This window comes from Chlorocebus sabaeus, chromosome 8, assembly GCF_047675955.1.
Source record: "Chlorocebus sabaeus isolate Y175 chromosome 8, mChlSab1.0.hap1, whole genome shotgun sequence".
NCBI classification, from domain to species: Eukaryota; Metazoa; Chordata; class Mammalia; order Primates; family Cercopithecidae; genus Chlorocebus; species Chlorocebus sabaeus.
The window spans coordinates 19,414,015-19,430,386 of NC_132911.1; the positions used below are offsets into that span (position 1 = coordinate 19,414,015).

Here is a 16,372-nt window from a genome sequence, read left to right on the forward strand (position 1 = left end):
CACCATGTTGGCGAAGGGAAGTCTCTTCCTGGATGCATTATTGCAGTGCACTGGCTTTTAAAAGAATTCTCTCTTTTTAAAAATTATTTTGAAATTTATCTTCTTCATTTTATTCAGACAAATCTTTTAATGCTGATTATATTATTTTTTCCCCTATCCCATCACATCTCCAGATCCAAGAGCTGTCAACCTCAACTTCATCCTTACCTTCAGCAACACATTATCATTTCTGTTCAGAGCCAGTTTGTGCTACAACTTAAGGGACACATGTGAGTAGGTAGTGGTGGCAAAGCCTTTTATGACAATTTTTAGTAAACATCTTTGTTTTTTCTTATTTAAAAAGTCAACAGATTTTAGGATATTTTTAAATATTTATGACTTTGCGTTTATACATTTTATTTGTATCAGTATGTTTTCTTACATTAATTATAATTTTTATAAGGACAAGATCCAACTCAGTACTGATGATCTTTAGAGCCTACTTACACATTTCATTGTATTTTACTTTAGTAAGAAAGCCACAAAATAAAAATCTACATTAAAATATGTGTGTACAAAAAAGTCTGATTCCCAGGCTACTCCTGTTTGCAACTGCTGCAACATTAAAATATAGCACATGAAATACATGTTTTCTTCTCTCCTGGGATCGCCAAAGAAAAAACATCTCATGATTTGTGGTTGCTGTTATTTAATCTTCCCTGAGTTTCATCTTCCCTCATCTGTAGAAGGGTAATATTATTGAGTTTGGAGTACTTTTGTAATGATTAAACGCAGGAGAAGATGAAAAGTGCCCAGTGCAATTAGCAGGCCTTCAATCAAAATTAGCTAGCTAGCTAGCTGGCTGGCTGGCTGGCTAAATAATGCTTCCCTACATCCAGAACTTCAAGTTGTTTCATTAAGTATGCACATTAGACTTTTTACTTAGGTCGTTTTAAATGTGTCCCAGGGGCAAGTGTCCTGCTACAGGGATAACGTTAGCTTCTTCTCACCTAAAACTTAGTTTGTTATAAAGGAAATGCCAATTATGGAAAAAGTCAAGCCTTTAGCTACTGAAGGCCGAGTAACCTCGCGGAAGTTTGGATGAGTCGCCTCACTAACGCACATGCAATCCTGACCTGGAGATCATGTGAGTTTCTGCGTTAGAAGGCAGGCACCTGATCGCTCCCAGCGCAGCCAATCAGGAGAGAGTGTTGCCGCCACACCCACCTGCTCCGTGCTTGCCCTGGGAGAGGAGCCAACCTGTCTTGCTTTTCTTTTTTTTTTTTTTAACCAGGTTAAGCTGCTATAAATTAAGTCTTCCTGGAAATCTCTTCAACTCTATTGGACGTGCTAACGGCCTAGTTCACTTCAAACTGAATTCATATTTAAATATTACATATCCTCCAACTCTTGAGTGCTTTAATTTTGTTATCTGGCTAGCCTGGGAAATCATTTAAAAAATACGTTATAAGTATAAGACTTTCCCTTAGCAATTACATAAAATCTCCTTGCAGTTTTCTGAAAGGCACAGAAGTGCAGTTTGGTTTGGTTGTCTTATCAAAAGACATTTATGCATGAAAATAGGCTGCAGGAGTATTCTATATAAGATAGCAGGCATTTCTGCACGTCTGTTTATATGCCATTCACACCATGAACACATCCAATGCAATTGTACTCATCTTCTGTCATTTTTTAAAATTAGAGTTTACTACATGATTTTTGGAGGACGGCCACATCATAGTTATTCATCCCTTGCATGGTCTGTTCTGCCACTTCTAAAGTTTTGCGAAGTTTAATTTTTGGCAGGTTTCAAGATTCTCTACACACTTTGTAGGACAGAGTGAATGTGCACAGTACATTGTGTAATAATTGCAATACAAGACAGCGTGTTGTGTTGTGGCATGGAATGCATCAACTTAAAGATAGAACTCTGTTGTGCAGAATACAGACTTTTGAAATATTTGGGTATTATCAACTTTTATTTCATTTTTTGAGAAAAACTTAAAAAGCGAGCCCAGTTTTTAAAAAAGCTTTTCATTGTTCTAACCTACAATTGTGCATTGTGTTTGTGTGTGTGTGAGATGGAGGGTGGGATGAGTAAAAGTGGACATTAAAAATATTCAGACTATAAATATAGTAGATTGGAGGTTCTGATTTGATGAGTCAGTTTCTCAGCCATAAACTGAGAGGGGGTTGGGGATACACTTCATTGTCCTTCCTGGCTAATGTAAATCCCTTATATTTAAAAAGATATTTAAAAATATTCCAAGCATTTTGGCAGAAAAGCACAGTATCCATTTTTTTCTTATTTTATGTGCATGCCTCTTATCCATTTAAAAATAGCTGTATTGACCTATAATTTACACACTATATAATTCTCCCATTTAAAGTGCACAATTCTATTGCTTTTAGTATATTTACAGAGCTGTGCATCAGCACCATAACGTAATCTAGAACATTGTCATCAACTCCCCCCAAATCTCTCTATTCCTCCCCTCCCCTGTTAATTACCCAGCCCCAGGCAACCACTGATCTACTTTCGGTCTCTATAGATTTGTCTATTTGTGGACACTTTAAATGGAATCATACAATATGTGTCATTTGTGACTATCTTCTTTCACTTATAACTCAATACGGCTTTAGATTATTTGACCTCGATGTTCTGCCTCTGAACGCAAAATATTATCCTTGCATTCCTTGATGAGTTTGAGGATTGAGAATAATTGGCATGAGGCAAAAATTAGAAACTAGTTAGAGCGAGTAGGCTTTTCTCCATCACATAAGCTGATCCATCTTGCCAATGTTAAAACACCAGATTGTACGAGCACAAGCTGGGACGCAATGTGTGTCCCTGTATCCCTACATTGACTTTGCGGGGGTGGGGGTGGGGTGCGGGGTGAGTGAGGGAGGACTGCAAGTGACAAACAGGATTCATCTAAAGAGAGGTGTATTAAAGTGCCAGTCAAATGTAATTTAACAGCTAAACTTTCCCTCCTTGGAAAACAGGTGATTGTTGAGTATTTAACGTGAATCGATATAAACCTGTGTTTGGTGCTTAGACAGGGGGCCCCGGGAAGAGTGGAAACCCTTAGGCTAAGCGAACAGGAGCCTAACGAAGCAAAGTTTTCCGTCTGCCCTTTCCTCCTCTTCTCGTTGGCAGGGTTGATCCTCATTACTGTTTGCTCAAACGTTCAGAAGTGAATTTAGGGCCCTCCCCCCAACTTATGATTTTATAGCCAATAGGTGATGAGGTTTATTTGCATATTTCCAGTCACATAAGCAGCCGTGGCGTGAAAACAGTGTCAGACTCGATTCCCTCTCTTCCTCCTCCTCAAGGGAAAGCTGTCCACTTCTAGCTGCCCTGCCCTCCCCTTTAAAGGGCGACTTGCCCAGCGCCGGACCGCGGCTCCAGCCCTCTCCCGCCCCCGGCTCAGCCGGCTCATCAGTCCGACCGCGCCTTGCAGCTCCTCCAGAGGGACGCGCCCCGAGATGGAGAGCAAAGCCCTGCTCCTGCTGGCCCTGGCCGTGTGGCTCCAGAGTCTGACCGCCTCCCGCGGAGGGGTGGACGCCGCCGACCGTAAGTTTTGCACGCAGACTCCCCTCCAACTGCAAACCCGGCGGGTGGCCACTTGCCATCCGAACTGAGGATGGGAAAAAGGAAGTTGGAAGGGGCTGTGATGCGCCCGGGGACTCTCCCAGCCTGGGCACTAGCCCGAAAGGGTCCCTGGTGTGGGATCCAGGAGGGGCCGGGAGGGAATCTCCTCCCGATCGTGAAGCGGCGGCGCCCGGTTCCCGCTTTTTCTCTCTCCCGGGTTCCCGCGCTGTCCCTTCCACTCTGGCGGGACCGCGTTCCCAGGCGCGCGGGCTTCGCCGGAGAGGTTCGGGGGTGTGGGGGGCGGGACAGCGGAGGCGGGAAGTAAGGGCCCGGCTGGCGGTGACCTGCAGTCACCTCCCTGCTGGAGGGGCCCTGGAATGAAAGGCGCACAGGCCAAGGTGACCTCGGCTTGGCTAGGACTGCGGCTCAGCCCCCGCCTGGGGACGCGCGGGCCGACAGGGGCCCCTTCTGGGGAAGCCGAGGCGCGGGAGGCGTTCCGGGAATGTCAGCCGCACGGGGCACGCTCGCCCTTGCTCCGCTGTGGGAGTGGCAGTGGGTGTGAGGGTGTAGAAGGAATGCGAGGCGCGGAGTCCTGGGGACTCGGCGTCCCGCCCGCTATAGGGCGCCCGGGACTCTCTCCAGCTTCCAGGCTCACATGCCCTCTTTACTTAGTGCCCTGAGAACCCAGTGAGGGGCTGACCCTCCCGAAAACGTGGCGCAGCCACCAGCAATCTGTGGCCGCCGACTCGACTCGGGGGTTGCCAGGTCTGCACTTGGCCACCACTCCTGTCCTGGGGGCTGAGGCCAGCTCCGGGCTCCCGGCCCCGCCGCGCGGCTGCGAGCACGTGGGGTTGCTGGGCGCCGCGGGCACAACCTTGGTCATCTCAGCCAGGGAACCGCCCGCTCGCTAGGGTCCAGGCGTTCGGCTCCAGATGAGAATGTCTCAGACCTGTCCGCAATGGAGGCAGTCTGCTTAATTCAAAACTCGATTCAGTTAACATGCAACAGCAATATAGAGAGCAGCTGAAGCCATTGATAACACGGGCCAACATTTCCTTTTTTCTTACTTGCTGGAATTGCAATTCGGGCGGTGTCGCTTGGATGTGCTCTCAGGCGGCACGTCCACGGCGGTTCAAGTTATGATGGAGTCTGTCTATGGCTTGGATTGCCACTGAACGTTTGTTTTATTTTGGCATTAATTTGTGAAACATTTTTGTTAGGTTAAAAAAAAAAAAGTTGGCAGGGAGCAGTGGCTCACCCATGTAGTCCCAGCAGTTTGGGAGGCCGAGGCCGGAAGATAGCTTGAGCCCAGAAGTTCGAGACCAGCCTGGGCAACATAGGGGAACGCCGTCTCAATCAAATAAATAAATAAATAAATAAATAAATAAATAAATAAATAAAAAAATTAGCCGGGCATGGTGGCCTGTGCCTGTGGTCCCAGCTAGTCAGCAGGCTGAGGAGAGATCACTTGAGCCAGGGAGTTCCAGGAGGCTGCAGTGGGCTGTGATTGTCCCACTGTATTTCATCCTGGGTGACAGTCTCTCTCTCACACACATACACACACACACACACACACACACACACGCTAAGTACAGATTCCATCAAAGCAAAATTGGATTAAAAAAAAAAAAGTATCTTTTCTATTGGATCAGTTTGAAAACACTGGAGACTCGATGAGAAAGTCGTCAACATCTTAGGTGGGGTATGTTTCCCTTTGTACTGCTTAACGCTGACAAAAAGATGGTAGGAGCGAACTCCAAATTCTTATTTCAGAAAGCACATCATAGAATAACGTTGTTTTCATTGCAAAACAAGCACCGAAATATGTCATCACATTCAAGTTTTTGCTAGGCTCCCTTACAGGTTCAAGACCCTACATTCTTTTTTTTTTTTTTTTTTTTTTTTTGAGACGGAGTCTCGCTCTGTCGCCCAGGCTGGAGTGCAGTGGCGCAATCTCGGCTCACTGCAAGCTCCGCCTCCCGGGTTCACGCCATTCTCCTGCCTCAGCCTCCCGAGTAGCTGGGACTACAGGCGCCCGCCACCTCGCCCGGCTAATTTTTTCTATTTTTAGTAGAGACGGGGTTTCACCATGGTCTCGATCTCCTGACCTTGTGATCCGCCCGCCTCGGCCTCCCAAAGTGCTGAGATTACAGGCGTAAGCCACCGCGCCCGGCCTAAGACCCTACATTCTTGGGAGTCAGTGTCACCTCTCTGGGTTTAGGTTCCTCAACTCTGAGATGAGTTTGGATGAGGCCAATGTTCTCTGGGGCCGGTGTAACTCTTGACTCTTTAAGTGGACACTTATGTGATTAATTAGTTTATTGAGTTGTAGCCAACACATGCTTTTCTTGGCTGTAAATATATTAAAGAAGGATTATTTCAAAGTAGACTTGAAACGACTGCCTCTCAACCCCTCCACTTTCACTCTATTCACCCAATATATAATGCCTCTCTCATCACAGAAACTTTCTTCCTCTTTCTCCCCCAGATGCATTCATCTAGCAAGGTAAGAATTTCAGGGAGAGAAAGATGTCAGTGTGGTAGAAAGAGAGGCAGCACCTCCTCTGGGCTCTTGAGTTTACTTATTCATTCTGAATTCTTTCTAAGAAGAATATGAGAACAAGAGGCACTGCCCTCAGGCACTTTGTCCTGGGAGCCACCACCATTTCTGCATGGTCCCAGTTAGGAAATGTGAAGAGTTAGGAGAGGGAGAGTATGGTCAGTGCTTAGCAGCTGAAGTTCTGTTTGCCTGGCCATCATGAATTTCCAGGCTATCCTCCGAGTTGAACATGATGGCAAAGGAGAGCAAAACAGCAGATGTCACTGGAGGAGAGCTCAGTGAGGGAATGATTAATAGCTGTATTGAAAGGTGGGAGTCAGGTACGGGGGAAGAGCTGTGATGGAAAATTTTCTCTTTCTTTCAGCAGCTTATTTTTAACTCAGCTCTCTATTCTTGCTTTATTATGGAGGAAAAACCAGGCCATACAGTTTACTGCCTTATGCCAGATTGTTCAAGAAAGTGCCTTGCAACTTACAACATTTTGCAGCTAGTTTCTTCTGTGACCACCACAAAGACCTCACTGACTTAAATATGAAGATGTTCCAGCCATCAAAGTGATGGCTGGTGATGATTTTTGATCACAAAGTGTAAGGAAAGTATTCAAGACACGAGTATCATGATTTTTTAAGGTCTGGATGAAGAGACCATTTGGATTTATGCATAAGGTAAATTCCAACTTTTATGGCAATACAAACAACAAAAACACTTATCAGTGTAAAGCTTTGGGATCATTTATCCATTACATGAGTTTGTCACCACAGTGAACTAAATACCATTTATCAACAGAGACTTTCTAACCTGGGAGTAAAATCTTTGTCACAGTGCTTTTGTCACATTCTGTCTTTGGAAAAGTTGAAGGCTCCATTAGTTTCTGAAGGTCTAATAGGATAGGGTTCCAATTTAGAGGCTGAGTTTGAAATTTACTCTGAACAATGTCTGTTCATTAGACTGCATGACTGCACTTTGCCGTCTTGTGGCCATTTTAAGATTGTCTGTGTGCACTGACACCCTTTGAGTGCTCAACAATAGGTATCTACTATGAAGGAAGGAATGGATTATCTTAGGTGATATATATATATATATACACACACACACATATTTCTGCTAGGAGTGAGCCTATTAAACTTGTGCCAGTCCATTCCTTTTGCTCTTCCTAGTCTGTGCTCTCAGAATGATCAGATGCTATCTAAGTAGTTTGGTGATTTTGACTGTTTGATTGAATGAAAGAAAACATCTCCCACCATTATTTGACAGTAGAATAGAACAAAGATGACCCAATTGGGGTGGCCACACTTTGTCTAATCCAGCCACCTTGCTCACAGCACTCAACCCACTTTGGTGTGTGTGCTCATCTGTGTTTTCATACATGTTGAAGTCTCTTTCTAAGCAATCAGGTAGGGGTAATACCATTCTGGCTTGGATTAATTTGAGTGTAGTATAAAGTTTAGAGAAGCTTTTAAGTAGCATGAAAAGTCAGATGCTTTTGGAGGGATCGTGGTGAATGTAGGTAAATGGATTTGCATTTAGAGAGTCTCAACAGCCCTTCATTCAAGATACAGCTATCATGACATCAATAATGTACCTTTGAAAAAAAATTGGCTGCAGAATTAATTATGGTGAAGAATAGTATAGGAGTTAGCACTTACATTTTAACTAAAAGGAATAGCATCCCCATGTTTATGCAGCCTTCCCCCCAATAAAACAATTGTTGGCAAAGTAATCATGGACTTTCATTGTGTTAGTTTGAGACAACTAGATGTTCCCATTTGCCATCCTCAGCAACAAGAAGAAAGTAGTCTCAGATTAATAATGTAAACATTTTGTATTTCACTTAAAAAAATCTTGACTTAAATATGCCCATGTGATGACACTCAACCAAATTATTTCATTAACCAGTCCACAAGATCCCTTTAAATAATGATGGCTTATTCACACTTGATGGTCTAATTCAGTGGGGAAATTTTAACACACATCTCTGAACCTATTTTTTAACCCCTCTTTTCAGTAGTGTGGAAGGTTACCCCTAATACTGGAGAAAATTCAGGGTAAAATTCAGGTGATACATACAGGATTTATTTTTACTATTCCATTAATAAAATAATTTTTATAAAAATAAAAAGTAGGCTGGCACAGTGGCTCATGCCTGTAATCCCAGCACTTTGGGAGGCTGAGGCGGGTGGATCATGAGGTCAGGAGTTCAAGACCAGCGTGGACAGGATGGTGAAACCCCATCTCTACTAAAAATACCAAAAATAGCCAGACGTGGTGGTAGGCGCCTTTAATCCCAGCTACTTGGGAGGCTGAGGCAGAGAATGGCTTGAATCCAGGAGGTAAAGTTTGCAGTGAGCCAAGGTCACGCCACTGCACTCCAGCCTGGGTGACAGAGCAAGACTCCGTCTCAAAAAATAGTAATAAAATAAAATGAAATAAAGTAAAGCTGCTTGTTAGATAAGTCAAGAGCATTGTTTACATTGGAATATCTGAACAGATCAATCAATTCAGTCTGATCATGATATTGATGTTTTTCTTCACCAAATCGACCACATCAGTAATTCAGTTTGTTCTTCAACAAACACTGCCTGAGTCGATAACTATGACTATCAGTCTCAGAGAGCAAATGAATTACTGAGGAAGTCCTGTAGGAATGAGAGAAAAGGGGAGAGAGAGAGAAAGGGGTGGGGAGATAAAGGGAGAATAGATATTCCAAAGAGAATTGCATTCTTATTGAGTTCTTGTACCTCATGTCATTGCATAAATGTTCATGTCACTCATGTGATGACTTTGATCTGCCTTTAAAGCATCATCTGTTGCTTTCCTGGGATGCTCAATGCTTCTCTCTTTCTAGCAACAAGAATTCCCGCTCTTCCCCTCTATACATTTATCTTTCGCTACGTGCTTTAACTTCTCAGCCTAATTTTGTCTCTGTGAGTTATTATCTATGTTAGAATAAATTCTTCATCTTTGGTTACACACTCAGATTTGTAGCTACTTATTTAGGAGTTTAGTAATAAAGATTCCATAGTCAGGAAAGGCATAACTTATAACTTGCGTGTTACCCAAAACTCTCCCCTAAGTGCTTAATATGGACATTTCTGATGAGACCTGATTGGCAGGTAGTACAGAGATGCTAAGTTAAATTCAGGATGGAGGCCTGCCTTTCCTTCCCTCCTTCCTTCCCTCCTTCCTTCCCTCCTTCCCTTCCCGCTTCCCTTCCCGCTTCACTTCCTGCTTCCCTTCCCTTCCTCCTGTACTCCTCTTCTTTCTCAATTCTAAGGTGGCCTTAATTTCTAAGGGACATGGTAAAAGACGGTCTAGTTAGACGAGTGCAGTCACTTATATTATTTCCATGTATGGAAACTAATAGTTTCTTTATTAACAGCTCCATCAAATCAGTCCACCTGCTGCCCAATAGCAATCACAGGATGCACTGGAACAACCAAATATACTGACTGCCCCACAGCCAGGGTCCATCGTCCTACCCATCGCTACATGGTCTAAGTCAGTTACTAGAGAGCTGATTGAAGCTTGGGAAGCACATTCATCTTTAGGACACTGAGACATCCTCGCGGGGTTGCAAACACAGGTAGTGTGAAAATTATCAGAACATCCAAGAAAAGGAAATTTTGACTAAGTGCCAATAAGATTTACCATTTCATATCTGACATAGAATTGAAACCATCACATAGCACACAGAGTGGCACTATTTTCCTGTCAAATGAAAATCATTTGCTTTAAAAGTAAAATGAAAGTCTCTAAATACAAATTTACTAGAGGATGTGTAAATTTCCTACTTTTCATTACATGTTCTGGACCCAACAGAGGGAAACTGGAGCTGTCAGTGAGCCATACATGCAATCTGGTACAGGATCTATGGATTGAATAGACTTTTTTTTTTTTTTTTCACGTAACTACACAAAGCCAGTCTTGGTCATTTCAAAGAAAATTTGTGGTCATTTCAAAACCACCAGCAATTCCAGGAACACCAAATTGCATAATTCAAGGGGAAAGTGGACTAAAAGTGAATGGCAGCCTCTGGAGTTGTACTAAGCAATATTCTTAAAATATCAATTTGGCAAATAGGTGGTAAGCTAGATCTGTCTGCCAGGTTGTTCAGATCATCTCTGCTTTAAAAAGATTGATAATAGAATATGTTAAAATAAGACTGGTGGAGAGGAGGTATGAGCTATTTAAGGTGGAAAGATGTGGGAGAGGGTGAAATTAACTTAGTTTTAAATTTTCTAAAGCACTTTTTAACAGGAAAAGAAGTTCTTAGGCACTGAAAGCAGAATTAGATCAAAAGTATTCAATACTCTTTTCCATTATCAGATAAATAGTAGAGCTAACAGAATGCTCTCTGGTTGGGAAGGAAGAAGGCGACCAACATCTTCAAATAAAGATGAGAGGGAGAGCGTATTCTTGGTGGACGGATGGATTCATGTGCAGTTTTACTATATGCAAATGAAAAGAGCTTTAAAGATCAATAGCTTAGCATAGATTCTTATTTGAATAAATGATCTTGGAGTGTTTACTCATTGTGACAAACTCCTTTTCTCATAATTAGAATCATTAAGAAATTTCTCCTACATTTTAGATGATGGAGGTGTATGTGCATGTGTATGTGTACGTGTGTGTGATCAACTCACTGCATATTTCTTAAACCACAATATTGTTTAAGGAATTTTAGAAAATAATTACTCAATAGGAAAATGTTGGCCAATCGTAGATAATTAGATAAGGCTGACTCAGATACCTGTACTTTCTTTTTATTATCATTATTATTATACTTTAAGTTATAGGGTACATGTGCACAACATGCAGGTTTGTTACATATGTATACATGTGCCATATTGGTGTGCTGCACCCATTAAATCGTCATTTACATTATACCTCCTAATGCTATCCCTAATATCTCCTAATGCTATCCCTCCCCCGTCCCCCGAGCCCATGACAGGCCCCAGTGTGTGATGTTCCCTGCCCTGTGTCCAAGTGTTCTCAATGTTCAATTCCCACCTATGAGTGAGAACATGCGGTGTTTGGTTTTCTGTCCTTGTGATAGTTTGCTCAGAATGGTAGTTTCCAGCTTCATCCATGTTCCTACAAAGAACACGAACTCATCCTTCTTTATGGCTGCACAGTATTCCATGGTGTATATGTGCCATATTTTCTTAATCCAGTCTATCATTGACGGGCATTTGGGTTGGTTCCAAGTCTTTGCTATTGTGAATCGTGCTGCAAGAAGATACGTGTGCATGTGTCTTTATAGTAGCATGATTTATAATCCTTTGGGTATATACCAAGTAATAGGATGGCTGGGTCAAATGGTATTTCTAGTTCTAGATCCTTGAGGAATCACCACACTGTCTTCCACAATGGTTGAACTAGTTTACAGTCCCACCAACAGTGTAAAAGCGTTCCTATTTCTCCACATCCACTCCAGCACCTGTTGTTTCCTGACTTTTTAATGATCGCCATTCTAACTGGTGTGAGATGGTATCTCATTGTGGTTTTGATTTGCTCAAATGCCTGTATTTTCACTGTTGTTACTATGCCACTCTTATTTTTATTAATGGCCTGACTTCTGCAGTTATTTTGATATTACAGATTTTTAAATTTTGAGTTGAAAAAAAAGAGCAAATTTAGATTAAGAAAAGAGAAGTGGTCCTAGCAGCCTCACGAATCTCCTGAAAGTTTGAATGGCAAAATCTAAAATCTGCAAATTATTACTTTCTTATAGTGAATAGGTAGGATTTATGGGTTGTTTTCTTTTTATACTTTTTTACTTGAAAATTAAATGATTTCCTTTAACATAACTTCCCTTTGATTGTGCTCTGCTTTGTGAAGTCTGATTTTATTTGCAATATAATTTACTTCAACTATTCACTGTACCCCATGAAGATTTAGCAGCATTTATAATTATTGTGCATAGTTTCAAAGTTCTCTTCTCACCAAGTTTGGGATTAACTATGAAGAACCAAACTGAACCCTTTCTACAACAAGTTTTGCTGTGGTTTTCAAGTTTTGCTTTTGTGTGGAAGACTGTAATGACATAGTGGGAAAATAAACACTTGGGGAGAGAATTAACCACGGCTCATACACAGCACGGGTATTTCTAGACAACCTACGAAATGATTTCTTAGAACATTTTGAAGTATATCTTGCCATAGGAGTGGGAACAGTTTCATACAAAGGATTCCTCATGCTTCCAACTTTTCTTTAAAAAAAATTTTTTTAAATTATTTTATTAAAACTAGCGGCCCAGCCTCATGGCTCATACTAGTAATCCCAGCACTTTAGGAGGCTGAGGCAGGCAAATCACTTGAGGCCAGGAGTTTGAGACCAGCCTGGCCAACACGGTGAAACCTCGTCTCTACTAAAAGTACAAAAATTAACCAGGTCTGGTGGCTCATGCCTGTAATCTCAGCAGTTTAAGAGGCTGAGGCTGTTGGATCACTTGAGCTCAGGAAATAGAGACCACCTTGGGCAACATGGTGAAACTTCATCTCTACAATAAATGCAAATTAGCCTGGGGTGGTGGCACACGCCTGTGGTCCCAGCTACTCAGGAAGCTGAAGTGGGAGGATCACTTGAGGTCGACGGTGCAGTGAGCCAAGATCGCACCACTGCACTCCTTTGGCCTGGGACACAGAACGAGACCTGTCTCAAAAAACAAAACAAAACAAAACGAAAAACCCCCCACAAATATTGGAACTATAGCACACAAGAGCCATGCACGAGTCAATGTTCTCCAGGAAAGTGAGCTTCGAAGTAGAATTGAGAGACCTGGTTCTGATCCTCACCCTCCCACTAATACCTGGGTAACCTTGGCCAAGTCACTTAAATTCTGTCTTGAGAGAAGATAGAATTCACTAAGGAATCCCCAAATAGCAGTTCACTTACTTGAAATCATGAACATACACACACCCCCCCCCAACTAAGGAGAGCTTCAGGAAAGGCTGGAAGACTTACGAGAAGTCAATGGTGACAATCCTAATTCAGAGTTAAGGTTGTTTGTCAACTTTGCTCAACGTTGGAGGATCTGTTGTTCTCTTGCAATCCACATTCGTTTTTGAAAATACTTCAGAAACAAAAATAGCATCAGCGGTGGTTACCTGTAAACCTAAAATATACCATTCCAATGAATAAAACCAAGCAACCCTCCAGTTAACCTCATATCCAATTTTTCTGTTTCAGAAAGAAGAGATTTTATCGACATCGAAAGCAAATTTGCCCTAAGGACCCCTGAAGACACAGCTGAGGACACTTGCCACCTCATTCCTGGAGTAGCACAATCTGTGGCGACCTGTCACTTCAATCACAGCAGCAAAACCTTCATGGTGATCCACGGCTGGACGGTAAGGGAGGCTCTTTGAGGAAGAGGGGATTAGGGTGGTGAGGTATCCTGATGGGCCTGCCCCAGTTGTTAGGGAGCCAGTGATGGGTCCACACCCCATATCTCGCGTGGCTCTCCTTTACACTCGAATAAACACAGTTCTGGCTCAGGTGGGATCTGAAGCCACAGGTTCAGGAGAACTCCCCCTAGGCAGTGCCAGCCTTCATTTTAACACTGTACCTGGTTGGTGCTCTTGAGTCAGAGCCTCCTGCAAGGTGGGTAAAGGACGCTCTGCCCAGTTACAGAGCAGAAGGTATGTGATTGCTGTGGAGAACTGGCGGAACCCTGGCGTGATCCTGCATCATCCAGCACATTGCCAGGAGAACCTTTCTAAAGAAGGCAGCATGGAAGAGTGAGGAGAGGGCTGGAGCAGAGTGAGGAAGTGTGGGGTCCGTGTTGGCTTTGCCATTCTCCAGCTCTGTGCTATGAATCAAGTCACTTGTCATCTCTGGGTCTCCATTTACTGATCTGTAAAGCAGAGGTTGTACTAGCTATTCCTAAGAACACTCTACTTCCAAAATTTTCAGTTGTAAACTTTAGGGAACTTTTCTAGAAACTTAAAAAAAAAAAAGGTTGGGCAGGGAACTGACATGCCAGATGATTAGAAAAAGTGAAACTGTGATTAAATTTACTTTTTTAAAAAATTGATAAAAGTTCTCTCTCTAATATGTCACATGGTCACTTTACGTTATGCAGTTCTTGCTTAGTTTGTTTTAAAATGTTTCAATCCCAAGTGAGTAGACTGTGTAATTTATTTAAAAGAATTTATGTAAAATGGATTGTAAAAGATACATTATCTATCCATTATGTCAGAGCTTGTGCATATTATAATACTAATTTCTAGTGAGAACTAGCTAAAAATAACATTCATCTAGTCCACATTTCCTTTCCTACATAATTTAAGTGCCTTTGTTATTGACTGAAGAGGACAATTGTTACAATTTTAATAGAGATGAAGACTACTACCAACAGAATTCACACAGATGTTTACTAAAATGTAGCCATTTACTATGTTAACATAGTAAATTCAATATTTTGTGATAAAAGCTCAAATTCCTAAACATAAATCCTTTCATATTTTAATAGGTATAAGTAGGAAAAAGGAATCTTCTTCTTTTTTGAGATGGAGTCTCACTCTATTGCCCAGGCTGGAGTGCAGTGGCACGATCTCAGCTCACTGCAACCTCTGCCACCTGGTCTCAAGAGATTCTCCTGCCTGAGCCTCCAGACTGGCTGGGACTATAGGCACTCACCACCACACCTGGCTAATTTTGCTATTTTTAGCACAAGCGGGGTTTCACCCTGTTGGCCAGGCTGGTCTCGAACTCCTGATCTCAAGTGATCCACCCACCTTGGCCTCCCAAAAGTGTTGGGATTACGGGTGTGAGCCATTGTGTCTGGCCCAGAAAAAAGGAACCTCTAGAGGCCCTTTGGTTATATGCAGAAATTGACTTTTAATACTTTTCAAAAAATTTGAGCTTAATAAATGCACTTATACAACAGAAATAAATTGAGGATCTCAGGCATCTCAATCTTATCCCTGAGAGAGTTTTACATTTTGGGAAGTTACGGAAAAAAACGTTTCTTTTTCATACCAAGATGACATGACCAACCCAGTATCAACAGATGGTGCCACTTCCTATCATTGGTCCTACCACCCCACTAAGCCCACCTGGATCTTTCATATCATGTGTCCTGACATTTCGAGTGCTTGAGCCCAGAGACTGTTGTCTGGCTGTGGGACTGAGTTGGGTCTGTGCAAGAATGAAGCCAGCCACACTAATCTTGATTATCTCAGTGAACTCACTGGCAGGGTCAGGTGACCCACCTGGTACAGGCAGCAGGGAGGGCTTCAGTTCAGCTGCATGTCTGAAAACCAAAGATTTAAAACATAGTAATTATTGAACCTCAGAAGAAAAACTCAGATTGAAAGAACTTAGAAAATAAGACCCTTTTTGAGTTGAGGAAGGTGAGTACTTAAATTTTTCACTTGCTTTGTTTGTGGTTACTTACATCACTATTTTATGTTGATCAGAAAGAAAGGATTCAATTAGCTATTGTGCAGTTAATAAAAGTGTCAGCCACTGTAGGAGTAAGTTGGATGACCAGCCCTTTTAGATTGCTTAACTTAGAAACACTGGGCCAGGAGCGGTGGCTCATGCCTGTGATCCCAGCACTTTGGGAGGCCAAAGCAGGCAGATCACTGGAGGTCAGGAGTTTGAGACCAGCCTGGCCAACATGGGGAAACCCCATCTCTACTAAAAAAAATACAAAAAAAAAAAAAAATAGCCAGGTGTGGTGGTACGTGCTTGTAGTCCTAGCTACTCAGGAGGCTGAGGCAGGAGAATTGCTTGAACCAAGGAGGCGGAGGTTGCAGTGAGCTGAGATCATGCCACTGCACTCCAGCCTGGGTAAGACAGTGAGACTCTGCCAAAAGAAAGGAAATAAAGAAGGGAAAGAAAGGAGGGGGAAAAAAAAGGAAGGAAGGAGGGAAAAAAGGAAGGGTGGGAGGGAAGGAGGAAGGGAGGGAGGACAAAGAAAAGAGAAACACTGGTAGAACAGAAGAACTTCTAATAGGGGCCTAGAGTAAACCCAGTTTTCTTACTTTATCTGAAATAAGCTGCCTGGGGACTCATGGGCACAGATGAAGGGAACTGAGGAGGCTCTCTAGCTGTGTCAAGAGATTCTCAAAAGAATGCTTAGCATGTAGCATGCATGTGATGCATCCCAGCATGTTGCTTAGACACAGCTATCTTGGAGCTTTGCCACTTGCTTGGATGTCATTGGCTTTAAGTACAGGGTTCCCATTGTGAAGTAGGGGATCCTGGCTGAAACAGGGAGCCATTAA

General features: G+C 42.7%; 1 protein-coding gene across 1 annotated transcript in view; it reads left to right on the plus strand.

Moving 5' to 3' along the window:
* The first annotated feature begins 3,266 nt into the window (after positions 1-3,266).
* LPL (lipoprotein lipase) overlaps positions 3,267-16,372 on the plus strand; it is a 29,097-nt gene continuing 15,991 nt past the window's right edge. The window contains exons 1-2 of the mRNA XM_007961809.3: positions 3,267-3,556; positions 13,326-13,486. Coding sequence (XP_007960000.2) covers positions 3,469-3,556; positions 13,326-13,486 — 249 coding nt within the window. The 5' untranslated portion in view covers positions 3,267-3,468. The remainder of the gene's footprint in view (positions 3,557-13,325; positions 13,487-16,372) is intronic.